General features: G+C 43.5%; 1 protein-coding gene across 1 annotated transcript; it reads right to left on the bottom strand.

Annotated features, from left to right (window-relative positions):
* Positions 1-4,824: 4,824 nt before the first annotated feature.
* Positions 4,825-10,520, bottom strand: LOC308460277 (uncharacterized protein). The gene is made up of 2 exons (XM_080976416.1): positions 10,372-10,520; positions 4,825-6,663 (listed from the first exon to the last, which is right to left on the bottom strand). Exon 2 carries the CDS (start codon positions 6,650-6,652, stop codon positions 5,621-5,623), a length of 1,032 nt encoding a protein of 343 aa, XP_080832542.1. The 5' UTR covers positions 6,653-6,663; positions 10,372-10,520; the 3' UTR covers positions 4,825-5,620.
* Positions 10,521-15,695: the final 5,175 nt, after the last annotated feature.

Genomic DNA, 15,695 nt, shown 5'->3' with positions numbered 1-15,695 from the left:
CCTAAGTCTTTATTCATGTTGCTGACACGGCGATAGTTGTCTCCTTTGATGATGTAGAATAGGTCATCCTCATGGGCTAAGTAGTGTTCTCCTCCTGTGCAGGAACTGTGCAGGCTAAACACTTCAAGGTCTTTGCCCTCATGGAAATTGGTGGACCTCATGTAGCAGCCCAGGTCTGAGCGGACAATGTAGTAATATTCATCTACCCCACAGAAATCAACCCCTGGGGCTTTGTTCTTAGGGACTATCTCTGGCATGGTGCTTGATTCTAGGAAAAGAAAGCAATGTATTCAGTTAGATCAGAAGATTTCACAAATTGATCATTTATTTACTCTATTTACTTATTTTATTGTTTATGAAAATGAAATAATTAGCAGAATTTGCTGACGTCTTGGAAAATTGTCTCAATGCTTTAACACAATATACCTGCCAGTGCCAAATATAATTCCAAAGGTAAATGATTACTAATTAATTGTGAGGTGCTTTAAAGACAAAGCAAACACCTTCTCGTTGTGAAGACATATTTCTCTATCTATTTCTCTCTCCATTTGATAGGAGACCCACCCACCCCTTCTAAGGAATATAAATTGCGTTTGACAGGCTGGCCAGTTTTAAAAGTAGTTTGCCTTGTGATTTTAGGGAATGGCTGTTTAGGAAATGAAAGATCCAGATTTTGCTGGAAATCAATGCTTTTTTGAAGGCTCAGTGTGGCAAAAACATCGACATCCATCACTGCTGTGCTTGCTCACAAAGAGAAGCTCTTTGCACCTCTCCCTTGTTCAGAACATCTGAGAGAGTGGGCCTTCAGTACTCAAGCCCCATTAAATGGAGAGGCTGAGCCAGTGGATTTTGTTTGTTTTTTGGTTTTGTTTTTTTTTATAATATTTTATTAATTTTACAATACAAAATTATAAGAACATAACACGTTTTTTCACAAATACATTCTTTTATGGACTTCCCTCAGCTCTTCTGACAATCCTCCGTTTTGATTCTTTTTTACGCATTTCCTAATTTTATATTGTCTTATAATGATAACCTTCCTCCTCCCTACTCCCTTTTTTACAATATTTTTAATATTAATTCTTCACTTGAGCCTCTTGCAAAGCAACAAACGTTATTTGTTCATCGCATCTACTTTTCAAATAATCTACAAATTTACTCCAGTCCTCGGTGAACCTATGGTTCCGTCGGTTTCAGATCTTTCCTGTTAATTTGTCGAGTTCTGCATAGTCCATTAATTTCATTCTCCATTCTTCCATCATTGGTATCTCTTATTGTTTCCATTTTTTGGGCCAATAATGTCCTTGCAGCTGTTACCAAGTATAAAAAAAGCTTACGTTCTTTTCTATTTCTTTCACTTCCAACCATGCCTAACACAAATGCCTCTGGTTTCTTTACAAATGTATATTTCAACATTTTTTTCAATTCATTATATATGATTTCCCAGAAGCATTTCACCTTTTTACACTCCCGCCACATATGATAAAATGTTCCCTCTTTTTCTTTACATTTCCAACATTTGTTACACACTTTGTACAGAGCCAGTGGATTTTGAGGGGATATTTACTGAGGCCTTTTGTGGGCACCATACGAGGGCACCCAGGCACTCATGAGTGCCATGCTGGTAACTGCTGTTCTAATTAATTACCTATGTCAGCTGTGCTGGGAAGAGACTGCCTAACAGCTCAGAATATCTTGGAAAGTGCAGCAAAATTCAGATCTGAAGCTGCTTATCTCATTGTGTGCATAAACTGACACCACCCTTTCACCCATACAGCACTGGAAGGGGCAGATAAACTTACTTGCCTACCCTCAAGCTCGGTAGTTAATGCTCTACAGCAATAGTACTATAGTGCCAGACTGCTGAGGTTCAGAGCTAGGAGAGGATGGAAGGACACATCTATGGGGGCTGTGGGGGAAGAGAAGAGATTCCCCAATTCTTTATTCCCCCTCATATTTTCTTGTGGTGTCTGATTTGTTCCTTCTAACACCAACGTGTCCAGGAGGTGCAGATTGTTAAGACTAGATGAGCCTCCCTGCTTGGGATTGCCATGCTGTAAGATCTGCACCCCCTCCATGCAGACTGAAGGTTTAAATATGTGTATAAATCATATTTCTTAAAGCTACAACAGTCTCTACCATGTCTTCAATTTTCCAAAGGAGCACTGGGTGAGTCCCTGGAACACCTTGGGATCTTGCTACAGCTCGGCAGAGGAAAGTGTTCTTGAATATGCATGAATGTCATTTTTAAATTCAAACTCAGCTGCTGGAATACGTGGTTTGTTTTAGTAGAATGGTTGTTGTATTATTAAAAGGAACTTCATTTAACTTGTACTGTTATTGCTTAAATAAAAACCTTAGAGTGACGTATACATCCTGTGTTCTTGGGTCTCTTCCTCACTCTGCACAAGGAGGGCTGGTAGTCTGATCAGCCACTAAATTCCACCTTTTGGGTGTTTTTGATTCAGGAATATAAAAATAGGGGCATAATAGAAGTTTATAAGATTATGCGTGACACTAAAGAAGTGGCTATTCCTCACTCCCTCTTCTGGTGCCATAACTCTAGAGCTCAAGAGCTCAAGAGGACTCAGCCTGACAGCAGAGTCAGTGATAGGCAAAAGAAGATACATTTCCACACAATGCAAAACCACTTTATGAAATAAATTATCACAAAGCATTGAGATAGGCATGGTCTCCTGGTGACTATATGCAGCCGTACACCTTGCTATTCAAGAAACACCCAGTTTGTATAGGATTGCACTCTGAAAGAGATCTGGAGGTAGGGATGGATTTTCCTAATATAAGAAATACTTTATAAACTATTTACAAAAGAAATGTTCCAGGGAGCTCTGGCTTCTCTGTTGCTGAATCCTTCCCCTACCCAGAGGCCCCTTCCAGTCCCATCTGTGTTCTCAAAGATACCCATGGGCCCCTTCCAAACCCAAGATGTTGCATATGAGTTCAGAATCTGGTAGGAATGGGGATTCTGCCTCTGGATCACATCATGATCTCATCCTGCAAGGTGTTTCATGACGTTTAGAGGAGACTGAGTAAATGAAGGGAGTTCTGGTTGCTGGAGGGACCAGAGATACCAATCCCTAAAGCCTTTGGGAAGCCAGTGGCGAAGGAAGGAGAACAGGCACCCAGGGTAGGGGGGCAGGGCAAACTGCTCATCGGCACATGCGCAGGTGCCGCTACGTACCACGTGTGCGCTGCTATGTACCATGCATGTGCGCACACCGTATGTATGGCAGCGGGATCCTCTGCTCGCAGCTGCAGCGGAGTCAGTGGGATCCTTCGCTCGTGGCTGCAGCAGTGGTGGAGGGTTAGGGCACACTGTATGGCACTTGAGCGGTGCTGCGCATGCGCCACTGGTCGGTTTGCCGATGGCACCGCTCAAGCGGAGGAGAGTGCAGCTGTGAGCACAGGATCCTCCACATGCGTCTGCGGCAGCACGATGGCGGTGCGTGCCTGGGGGTGGCAGGGCGAGACCCCTGAGGTGTGCCTTCTTGTCACACCTCCTGAGAGATGGCACCCGGGGGGCCCGCCCCCCTTCCTCCGCCACTGGGGAAGGCCCCATGTCACTTCAATATCACACAGGGATCCTTCGCTCGCAGCAGCAGCAGTGGTGGAGGGTTAAGGTACACTGTATGGCGCTTGAGCGGCGCCACACATGCACCACTGGTCGGTTTGCCGATGGCACCACTCGAGCGCTGTACGGACGGCGGAGGAGGGTGCAGCCGCGAGCAGAGGATCCTCCACACGCGTCTGCCGCAGCACAATGACGGTGTAACTGGTGTACCTTGAGGTGGTCACACTATATTTAATTGAGGGCTGGCCCAATGTGAGGTTGAGAAAGTGCTGTTGCACTGTCGCTCACTGCTGGTGGTTGTTTTTCTTTTCTGAGAGAGATATGTTAAATTCTTGAGGTTTTAGATTTTGGAAGTTAAATTGATGTTTTAAATTGTGTATATGGTACATTTTATTGTTAAAGACAACCTGAGGCCTATGATGTGGAAAGTGGGATATTATTTCTTAAAATAAATAAATAAAAGGAATGGATAAAGATTGCATTGATTCAAAGAATCAGAAGCCAGGAGAAAAATGTATTTGCCTGGCATTCAAAAGCTAATAACATCAGCGGTGGGCAAGCCTGATGAGGGAGAGCACTACACAACCAGGGGCTACCACTGGCAAGGCCTCCTCTCTTGCTGCCCCCCTCAGCACCTCCGTTGGAGGGGGTACACAGAGAAGGGCTTCAAGTGATCACTGCAGAGCTCAGGTAGGTTGATATGGGAAGGGGAGGTCCTTGAGGTACTGAGAGTCTGAACCACGTAAGTCGAAACCAGCATTTGAATTGGGGCTAGTAATCAATTGGTAACCAGAGTAAAGAGAATGTTCCTTCTTGTGCCTCTAGGACAGGGTGGGGGCGGGGTTAAAAGAGCTATTGCTTTTAGCAATAAGGGCACATTCACCTTAGGCATCCTTCCAGGACCAGCATGTCATTGGTGAGTGACCCAAAGTGGCTGTGGTCACCTCACACTCTCACACCTGTGAACACAGGACACATGCATAAATCTCTCTGACCACCTGAACACTGTGTCTGATCTTTAGATTTGTTTTGCTGCCGCTGAATTAGTGGGATCTTGGGTTGGGAAGGGGACATAAAAAGTTGCTGAGGGGGCCTGGATTAGGCCCCTGGACCCTCCCCTGCCCTAGGCCAACCCTCAAATCTTCTGGAAAAGGAAGAAGGTATTTGTGTCTTCTGGAAAATATATGTTGAAAATCATTTTGTTCACAAGTGTGAAAAGTGCACGGAACACATTTTTAAACCATTGATTCTTCATTTTATTTGATTTGTATAACAACAGTGGGACAGGTTGCAGAGTTCAGCAAATACAAAGCAAAATGAAGGAAGAAATTTAGCAAAGGGATTTATAGCTTATAAATAGTACCTCATCCAGAAGTCATTCAGCCTGGGTCACCTGCATTGTGCACAAACTAGGACAGGGGTAGGCAAACTAAGGCCCGGGGGCCGGATCTGGCCCTATCGCCTTCTCAATCCGGCTGGCAGACGGTCCGGGAATCAGTGTGTTTTTACAAGGATAGAATGTGTCCTTTTATTTAAAATGCATCTCTGGGTTATTTCTGGGGCATAGGAATTTGTTCACGCCCCCCCAATGTAGCCCTGCCCACCACATGGTCTGAGGGACGGTGGACCGGCCCTAGGCTGAAAAAGGTTGCTGACCCCTGAACTAGGATATGCTTTTCTAGCTGTAGCCTAAGGAGTTTTGCATAAACTTGGACAAGTATATCTATGTAGCCTATCAAGATGTATATGTGTATATGAGAGTATATAATATGTCTAATAATCATTAATCTCACTTGGTCTTTAGCTTTTGCATCTCTAGTGACATAGCTGTCAACGTTTCCCTTTTCTTGCGAGGAATCCTATTCGGAATAAGGGAAAGGTTGACAGCTATGCTCAGCGAATTCCCCCTTAGCTCAGGAGAGCTCTATATTTTCTAAATATAGTAATCAATAGTAATCAATCATAGTAATCAATCAGATTTTATAATAGAGAGGAAGCGTTTGAGGGTGCCTTTCGGTCTAACATTTTTCACTTATCAGAAGGTGGTAAAGGAATATCTGTAGGTGGAGTAGAATTATCACTAAATTTCATATCACGGCAGAACAAGACCGCTTCCTTGCCCAAGCCCATCTCAAACTGCCATATGTACATCTTCTCATTGGGCTGCACAGTTACACTAATAGCTTCTTCGATCTCAGTGGCTTCATTCCAGTTTTCCTGCTCTGTGTTGACCCTCTTCCCACCATACTCAGCAGTGAGAGAGAACTGATACTTGGCAATGGCTTCAGTGAGCGCACCCGACTGATATGTGGCAGTCATGGAAATCTTCCAGTTGTGCTCCACACTGGTCATCTTCTGCTTGTTGTATCCCACTTTCTTGGTGATCTTCTTATTCCATACAATGGGAGTGCTGGACTCATTGGAGATGGTCTTGATAGGTTCCCATCTACCATAAGCTGGACCATAGGTAATAGCCATTCCTCCAGGGAGCATGTTCACAACATCACTATGGAAGGAGTATGTAACAGCATCCACATTTTCATGGAGGTTGGTGCATCTATAGTACTGGACCCCCCATTCATCATGGGGTTTTACAAAGTAATAGTAATCCTTGATGCCCCAGTAATAGAGACCATCCTTGCAAGCTGGGTGAAGTGTGTATTCAACTGCATCTGTATCTTCATGCATATTACTGACCCGACGGTAAACACCTCTTTTCTGGAAAATGATATAGAAGGATCCAAAGGCTGAGAGGTAATGGTCCCCTCCACGGCAGTTGGGATGGAGGCTGTATACTACAGCACCTAAGTCTTTATTCATGTTGCTGACACGGCGATAGTTGTCTCCTTTGATGATGTAGAATAGGTCATCCTCATGGGCTAAGTAGTGTTCTCCTCCTGTGCAGGAACTGTGCAGGCTAAACACTTCGAGGTCTTTGCCCTCATGGAAATTGGTGGACCTCATGTAGCAGCCCAGGTCTGAGCGGACAATGTAGTAATATTCATCTACCCCACAGAAATCAACCCCTGGGGCTTTGTTCTTAGGGACTATCTCTGGCATGGTGCTTGATTCTAGGAAAAGAAAGCAATGTATTCAGTTAGATCAGAAGATTTCACAAATTGATCATTTATTTACTCTATTTACTTATTTTATTGTTTATGAAAATGAAATAATTAGCAGAATTTGCTGACGTCTTGGAAAATTGTCTCAATGCTTTAACACAATATACCTGCCAGTGCCAAATATAATTCCAAAGGTAAATGATTACTAATTAATTGTGAGGTGCTTTAAAGACAAAGCAAACACCTTCTCCTTGTGAAGACATATTTCTCTATCTATTTCTCTCTCCATTTGATAGGAGACCCACCCACCCCTTCTAAGGAATATAAATTGCGTTTGACAGGCTGGCCAGTTTTAAAAGTAGTTTGCCTTGTTATTTTAGGGAATGGCTGTTTAGGAAATGAAAGATCCAGATTTTGCTGGAAATCAATGCTTTTTTGAAGGCTCAGTGTGGCTAAAACACCTGTATCCATCACTGCTGTGCTTGCTCACAAAGAGAAGCTCTTTGCACCTCTCCCTTGTTCAGAACATATGAGAGAGTGGGCCTTCAGTACTCAAGCCCCATTACTTGGAGAAGGTGAGCCAGTGGATTTTTTTTTTTGGTTTTGTTTTTTTTAAATAATATTTTATTAATTTTACAATACAAAATTATAAGAACATAACACACATTTTTTCACAAATACATTCTTTTTTGGACTTCCCTCAGCTCTTCTGACAATCCTCTGTTTTGATTCTTTTTTACGCATTTCCTAATTTTATATTGTCTTATAATGATAACCTTCCTCCTCCCTACTCCCTTTTTTACAATATTTTTAATATTAATTCTTCACAGAGCCTCTTGCAAACCAACAAACGTTATTTGTTCATCGCATCTACTTTTCAAATAATCTACAAATTTACTCCAGTCCTCGGTGAACCTATGGTTCCGTCGGTTTCAGATCTTTCCTGTTAATTTGTCGAGTTCTGCATAGTCCATTAATTTCATTCTCCATTCTTCCATCATTGGTATCTCTTATTGTTTCCATTTTTGGGCCAATAATGTCCTTGCAGCTGTTACCACGTATAAAAAAAGCTTACGTTCTTTTCTATTTCTTTCACTTCCAACCATGCCTAACACAAATGCCTCTGGTTTCTTTACAAATGTATATTTCAACATTTTTTTCAATTCATTATATATGATTTCCCAGAAGCATTTCACCTTTTTACACTCCCGCCACATATGATAAAATGTTCCCTCTTTTTCTTTACATTTCCAACATTTGTTACACACTTTGTACAGAGCCAGTGGATTTTGAGGGGATATTTACTGAGGCCTTTTGTGGGCACCATACGAGGGCACCCAGGCACTCATGAGTGCCATGCTGGTAACTGCTGTTCTAATTAATTACCTATGTCAGCTGTGCTGGGAAGAGACTGCCTAACAGCTCAGAATATCTTGGAAAGTGCAGCAAAATTCAGATCTGAAGCTGCTTATCTCATTGTGTGCATAAACTGACACCACCCTTTCACCCATACAGCACTGGAAGGGGCAGATAAACTTACTTGCCTGCCCTCAAGCTCGGTAGTTAATGCTCTACAGCAATAGTACTGTAGTGCCAGACTGCTGAGGTTCAGAGCTAGGAGAGGATGGAAGGACACATCTACGGGGCTGTGGGGGAAGAGAAGAGATTCCCTAATTCTTTATTCCCCCTCGTATTTTCTTGTGGCGTCTGATTTGTTCCTTCTAACACCAACGTGTCCAGGAGGTGCAGATTGTTAAGACTAGATGAGCCTCCCTGCTTGGGATTGCCATGCTGTAAGATCTGCACCCCCTCCATGCAGACTGAAGGTTTAAATATGTGTATAAATCATATTTTTTAAAGGTACGACAGTCTCTACCATGTCTTCAATTTTCCAAAGGAGCACTGGGTGAGTCCCTGGAACACCTTGGGATCTTGCTACAGCTCGGCAGAGGAAAGTGTTCTTGAATATGCATGAATGTCATTTTTAAATTCAAACTCAGCTGCTGGAATACGTGGTTTGTTTTAGTAGAATGGTTGTTGTATTATTAAAAGGAGCTTCATTTAACTTGTACTGTTATTGCTTAAATAAAAACCTTAGAGTGAGGTATACATCCTGTGTTCTTGGGTCTCTTCCTCACTCTGCACAAGGAGGGCTGGTAGTCTGATCAGCCACTAAACTCCACCTTTTGGGTGTTTTTGATTCAGGAATATAAAAATAGGGGCATAACAGAAGTTTATAAGATTATGCGTGACACTAAAGAAGTGGCTATTCCTCTCTCCCTCTTCTGGTGCCATAACTCTAGAGCTCAAGAGGTCCTTTTAAAATAGCCTGACAGCAGTCAGTGATAGGCAAAAGAAGATACATTTCCACACAATGCAAAACCACTTTATGAAATAAATTATCACAAAGCATTGAGATAGGCATAGTCTCCTGGTGACTATATGCAGCCGTACACCTTGCTATTCAAGAAACACTCAGTTTGTATAGGATTGCATTCTGAAAGAGATCTGGAGGTAGGGATGGATTTTCCTAATATAAGATATACTTTATAAACTATTTACAAAAGAAATGTTCCAGGGAGCTCTAGCTTCTCTGTTGCTGAATCCTTCCCCTACTCAGAGGTCCCTTCCAGTCCTATCTGCGTTCTCAAAGATACCCATGGGCCCCTTCCAAACCCAAGATGTTGCATATGAGTTCAGAATCTGGTAGGAATGGGGATTCTGCCTCTGGATCACACCATGATCTCATCCTGCAAGGTGTTTCATGACGTTTAGAGGAGACTGAGTAAATGAAGGGAGTTCTGGTTGCTGGAGGGACCAGAGATACCAATCCCTAAAGCCTTTGGGAAGGCAGTGGTGAACGAAGAAGAACAGGCACCCAGGGTAGGGGGGCAGGGCAAACTGCTCATTGGCGCATGCGCAGGTGCCGCTACGTACCACGTGTGCGCTGCTATGTACCATGCATGTGCGCACACTGTATGTATGGCAGCGGGATCCTCTGCTCGCAGCTGCAGCGGAGTCAGTGGGATCCTTCGCTCGTGGCTGCAGCAGTGGTGGAGGGTTAGGGCACACTGTATGGCACTTGAGCGGTGCTGCACATGCGCCACTGGTCGGTTTGCCGATGGCACCGCTCAAGCGGAGGAGAGTGCAGCTGTGAGCACAGGATCCTCCACATGCGTCTGCGGCAGCACGATGGCGGTGCGTGCCTGGGGGTGGCAGGGCGAGACCCCTGAGGTGTGCCTTCTTGTCACACCTCCTCAGAGATGGCACCCGGGGGGCCTGCCCCCTTCCTCTGCCACTGGGGAAGGCTCCATGTCACTTCAATATCACACAGGGAATTTCATTGGCACTCAATAATTATAAACAAGTAGTTAGACTACAGGTCCACAAAGAAGCACCACCTGGAACCCCCTGGGATTTTTCTTCAGCTGTGCAAAGAGAGATTCTCCTTGAATATGCATTAATGTCATTTTTAGATTCAAGATTTTTTGCTAGAATACATGGTCTGTTTTAGTAGACTGGTTCGATTATTAAAAGGAACTTCATTTAACTTGTACTGTTATTGCTGAAATAAACACCTTAGAGTTTATGATTATATCCTTTATAATTATAAAGAGGTAGTTAGACTGCAGGTCCACAAAAAGCATTCCCTCCCTTATGCCCCAAATTCTAAAGTTATCTCTCTCCACTCCTGCCCAGTAGCCCTCCAAGACTTACCAGTATTTGCACAAAAACTTTTGTAATAGGTGGCAGCTGCTTCTCTTGGTGGAGAATGAGGGAAATGTGTGAACACTTGCTGCTTAAATAGGATAGAAGAGGCTATGGGTTAATGAGAAACTACGTACCGCTCCTCCTACATTGGAACTAAAAAAAAATTTATTGATAAGCAGAGACACAACCACAAGAAAACCCTCCCACTCCCCTTCTCAGCGTGCAGAGTCTTCCAGGAACAAAATATAGCATCAGCGGAACTTAGAATATCTATCATTTTCTAGTGCTGTGAGAGCTCTATATTTTCTAAACTTTAGCCCACAATAATCATCCAAATTTAATAAAAGATCCCTAAATTGGGAGGAAGCCTTTGAGCGTTCCTGTTGACCTACCATACAGTGGTACCTCAGGTTTCATACGCTTCAGGTTACAGACTCCACTAACCCAGAAATATTACCTCGGGTTAAGAACTTTGCTTCAGGATGAGAGCAGAAATCTGGCTCTGCCAGCGCAGCAGCATCAGGAGGCCCCATTAGCTAAAGTGGTGCTTCAGGTTAAGAACAGTTTCAGGTTAAGAACAGACCTCCAGAATGAATTAAGTACTTAACCCGAGGTACCACTGTATTTCATTTATTAGAATGTGGCAAAGGAATATCTGTAGGTGGAGTAGAATCACCTGTAAATTTCATACCATGGCAGAACAAGACCGTTTCCTTGCCCAAGCCCAGCTGGTATTGCCATATGTACATCTTCTAATTGGGCTGCAGGGTCACATAAAGAGACTCTTCAATCTCAGTGGCTTCATTCCAGTTTTCCTGCTCTGTGTTGACCCTCTTCCCACCATACTCAGCAGTGAGAGAGAACTGGTACTTGGCAATGGCCTTAGTGAGCGCACCTGCCTGATATGAGGCAGTCATGGAAATCTTCCAGTTGTGCTCCACACTGGGCATCTTCTGCTTGTTGCATCCCACTTTCTTGGTGATCTTATTCCATACAATGGGAGTGTTGCGAGTCATTGGAGATGGTCTTGATAGCTTCCCACTTACCATAAGATGGGCCTCGGCTAATAGCCATTCCTCCAGGGAGCATGTTCACAACATCCCTATGGAAGGAGTATGTAACAGCATCCATATTTTGGCAGAAGTCAGTGCATCTATAGTACTGGATGCTCCACTCATTAATGGGTTTTACAAAGTACAGTGGTACCTCAGGTTAGAGATGCTTCAGGTTACAGACGCTTCAGGTTACAGACTCCGCTAACCCAGAAATAGTACCTCGGGTTAAGAACTTTGCTTCAGGATGAGAACAGAAATCGGGCGGCGGCAGTGGGAGGCCCCATTAGCTAAAGTGGTACCTCAGGTTAAGAACGGTTTCAGGTTAAGAACAGACCTCCAGAACGAATTAAGTTCTTAACCCAAGGTACCACTGTAATAGTAATCCTTGATGCCCCAGTAATAGAGACCACCCTTGCAAGCTGGGTGAAGTTTAATTCAGTTGCATCTTCATCAGTATTGATATTCTTGTTCCGATGGTAAACACCTTTTCCTGGAAAATGATATAGGTATGCTGGACCAAGGCAACTTCCTGGGTGGGGGGTGGGGGGAAGCACCATTGCTGGCCACCTTTGCATTGGTGTGCTGTTCAAATATTAAAATATGCCTTAGTATATTTGGTGTGTGAAACATGATAGTACATTTGAGCTCATTGCTATTAATAGCACTAGCAGCAATACATGCTTTATAAAGGGTCAGCAAACCCTTCTGCTAAAAAATAAAATAAAATACCAGTTACACTCACTCAATGACAGCACTCACAAATAAAAACATTTTTGGGGCCAGCCTGAATAATACTGGTCAAAGTTTAACTAAGATTTATCAAGACTGGTTCACACACATGGATGATTTGAACACTATGGATGCTTTAGTTGAGATTCCTGCATTGCAGGGGATTGGACTAGATGACCACTGGGATCCTTCCCAACTCTACAATTCTTTGATTCTATGTGATGTCTTGTGTGTCTGAATGGGATCACTGTGAATAAAACCACCAAAGAACTCTCGTCCCACTTCAAAGGTAGTGCTTTAGAATTAATGACTCCTTTAGAACACTTACACCCCACTTCAAAGTCCCAAGCCACTCTCAAAATAAGTTACAAAAAAACTACACTCAAATCTGGTACCAGAAACAGAACTGACATTGTTTCTTTGTATTGCCATGATTATTCTGGTGTTGATCTTTGGTCTCCGTCATTCCTTTAGCGCATAGCACCTGCACTGGGGGAATGATTGGTGCTAGTCTGGACTTTCAAGTTCAAGTTCAAGTTTATTGCGGCCAAAGCCAGTGACACTAAACACCACAAGATCAGACAACAAGAAATCAGCAACAACTTCAGAAAAGAAAAAAGGTTACACAAGGGAACTTCGCAGTGTGCCATTCAACAGAAGAGATTTACGCTTCTTAATTACTAAAGTGCAAAATTTAGTCACCTCATATGATATTGAGCTTGAGGAATCTTCCAGGAGGTATTTTCGAAGAATTTCAGGGGAGGATTCCAAATAATATTGAAGGGGTATAAATTTTGATAGAAGCGGTAAAATAAGTTGAACTCGTTCTTCACTATAAAATTCTCAAGATAGAAGAATGTGTGTGACAGATTCTACCTTATTAGACATACAAGGGCAGAGACGCGCATGCATTGGAACCCGCGTGAATTTGCCGTACAGCACTGCTGAGGGCATTGTCTCAAAGCGGGCTCTAGAGAAAGCCCATCTATAGGCTTCGTTAGTGATGTTAGTTAAGTAAGGGGCAGCTGCAAAATTAGGCCAAGCTTTTAAACATCTATACGTCTCTGGGAGTAGGGCGCCTTCTTGTTGTAATTCGATATCATAAAGTCTCCGAGTGATAGTAGCCTTTGCCTTGTTCAGAGTTCCAATAAAAAGATTTTCAGGGTTTAGGCCAATTTGTTTGATCTTGTTAGTTATTTGCATAAGCCAAGGAGGATAGGGAACTGCGGCCAGGAAGCAAGGTAATAGACCCTTAGGATTGTAATGGATTTTCAGCCAGAGGGATATTGCTTGTTCCCAGACTCTGGGCAGTCCTGCCTCTTGCCTTAAGACTGCATTAGGTGTACACTTAGGGGTAGCAAATAATGATCTTAAGAATTTAGATTGTACTGTTTCAAGGGTCTTAAGGTTGGCAGAGGGGCTAATTTGAGAGCCATATAGAAGTTGGGCTAAAGATTTTGCCTGAAAGACTGTTAGGGCCATCGGGAGGAAGCCAGCTCCTTTCCTTCTGAATAATCTAAGGATAGCATTTGCACTTCTTTCTGCTGATATAGCTGATGTGGTCAAGTGTGTTGAGAATTTAGCATTATAAGAGAAAGTAATGCCTAAGTATTGGAAGGTCTTAGTCTGTTCAATGGCGTTTCCCTTTACGCTCCAATTATCCTTCCTGAAGGAGCGGTTAAAATGTACAATTTTGGTTTTGGCAAAGTTAATTGTTAACAGTTCAGTGTTACATTGGTCACTAAACTTTCCTAAGGCACGTTTCAGACCCACTTTGGTTTGAGAGAGAAGAACAGCGTCATCCGCATACATTAAAATTGGTACTTTTCTGCCATTAGAGAACACAGGGGGGTGGGTTTCAATTTCATGGCAGCATGTGACCAGGGAGTTAACATAGATGTTAAATAGGAATGGGGCTAATAGGCATCCTTGTCTAACTCCTCTTTGGACTGGGATTTCTCTAGAGAGTCTGCCGTCCTGTGCAAGTCTTATCTGGAGGGTATTGTTCTCATGAAGCTTAATCATCAGAAGTAATAACCTTCTGTTAATACCCATATTGGCCAATTTGGCCCAGAGCCTGCTCCTGGATACAGAATCAAATGCTGCCTTTAGGTCCACAAAGGCCGCATATAATGACTTTTTCCAATATTTCGCATACTTATAGACAAAGTAATCTAACACTAAGCAGTGATCAATGGTGGAACGTCCGGATGTAAACCCTGCTTGTTCAATTTCTAGCAAGTTATTAGTCTGGACTTTATAGATGGTTTATATTTGTAGAGCATGGCATTAGTACAGATGACACAACTTTAGTATAAAACATACCCCTCAAATTGGTTCATGGAGGAGATTGCAAGCCTTGTTGCTTTAATCCCAACAGGAACACAATATAGTCTCCTGAGGAAACACTCCCGCCCCCGCGCTGCCCAAACTGCTTCATTTTACAAAAGGAAGAAAGGAAATCTAGTCACAGGCCACATCTATTACATCTGTCATTTTGTATATGAAAAATGTGAAAAATATTTTGCTATGAAGAAATCCGTTAAAGATTCGCCTAATTCTCTTTGAACAGAACAAGCTCTTCTGATTTCCTGCTTTTACTCATAAATAGCTTGTAAACCATCAGAACCAGTGAAGGCTGTGAAGGTCCGGTGTGAGTGCCTGAAGGCGGTTGGAGGATGGATGGGGCGGCTAACAGATTCAGGTTAAATCCTGACAAGACAGAAGTACTGTTTTTGGGGGACAGGGGGCAGGTAGGTGTGGGGGATTCCCTGGTCCTGAATGGGGTAACTGTGCCCCTGAAGGACCAGGTGCGCAGCCTGGGAGTCATTCTGGACTCACAGCTGTACATGGAGGCGCAGGTTAATTCTGTGTCCAGGGCAGCTTTCTACCAGCTCCACCTGGTATGCAGGCTAAGACCCTACCTGCCCGTGGACTGTCTCACCAGAGTGGTGTATGCTCTAGTTATCTCCCGTTTGGACTACTGCAACGCACTCTACGTGGGGCTACCTTTGAAGGTGACCCGGAAACTGCAATTAATCCAGAATGCGGCAGCTAGACTGGTGACTGGGAGTGGACCACATAACACCAGTTCTGAGAGATCTGCATTGGCTCCCAGTATGTTTCCGAGCACAATTCAAAGTGTTGGTGCTGACCTTTAAAGCTCTAAATGGCCTTGGTCCTGTATACCTGAAGGAGCGTCTCCACCCCCATCGTTCAGCCAGGACACTGAGATCCAGCGCCGAGGGCCTTCTGGTGGTTCCCTCACTGCGAGAAGTAAGGTTACAGGGAACCAGACAGAGGGCCTTCTCAGTAGTGGCGCCCACCCTGTGGAACGCCCTCCCTTCAGATGTGAAGGAAATAAGTGGCTATCCTATCTTTAAAAGACATTTGAAGGCAGCCCTGTTCAGGGAAGCTTTTAACATTTAACGCTGTATTGTTTTTAATAATTGATTGGGAGCCACCCAGAGTGGCTGGGGAAACTCAGCCAGATGTGTGGGGTATAAATAATAAATTATTTATTATCCAGCCTGGGGGCTGGATCTG

Source organism: Podarcis pityusensis, assembly GCF_964106645.2.
Source record: "Podarcis pityusensis genome assembly, chromosome: 13".
NCBI lineage: Eukaryota > Metazoa > Chordata > Lepidosauria > Squamata > Lacertidae > Podarcis > Podarcis pityusensis.
Note: the sequence above shows the minus strand (reverse complement) of the source record. Positions and strands in the feature narration are given on the sequence as shown.

Coding starts and splice junctions, on each gene's coding strand:
- LOC308460277 (XM_080976416.1), bottom strand. CDS start 6,652: ATGCCAGAGATAGTCCCTAAGAACAAAGCCCCAGGGGTTGATTTCTGT.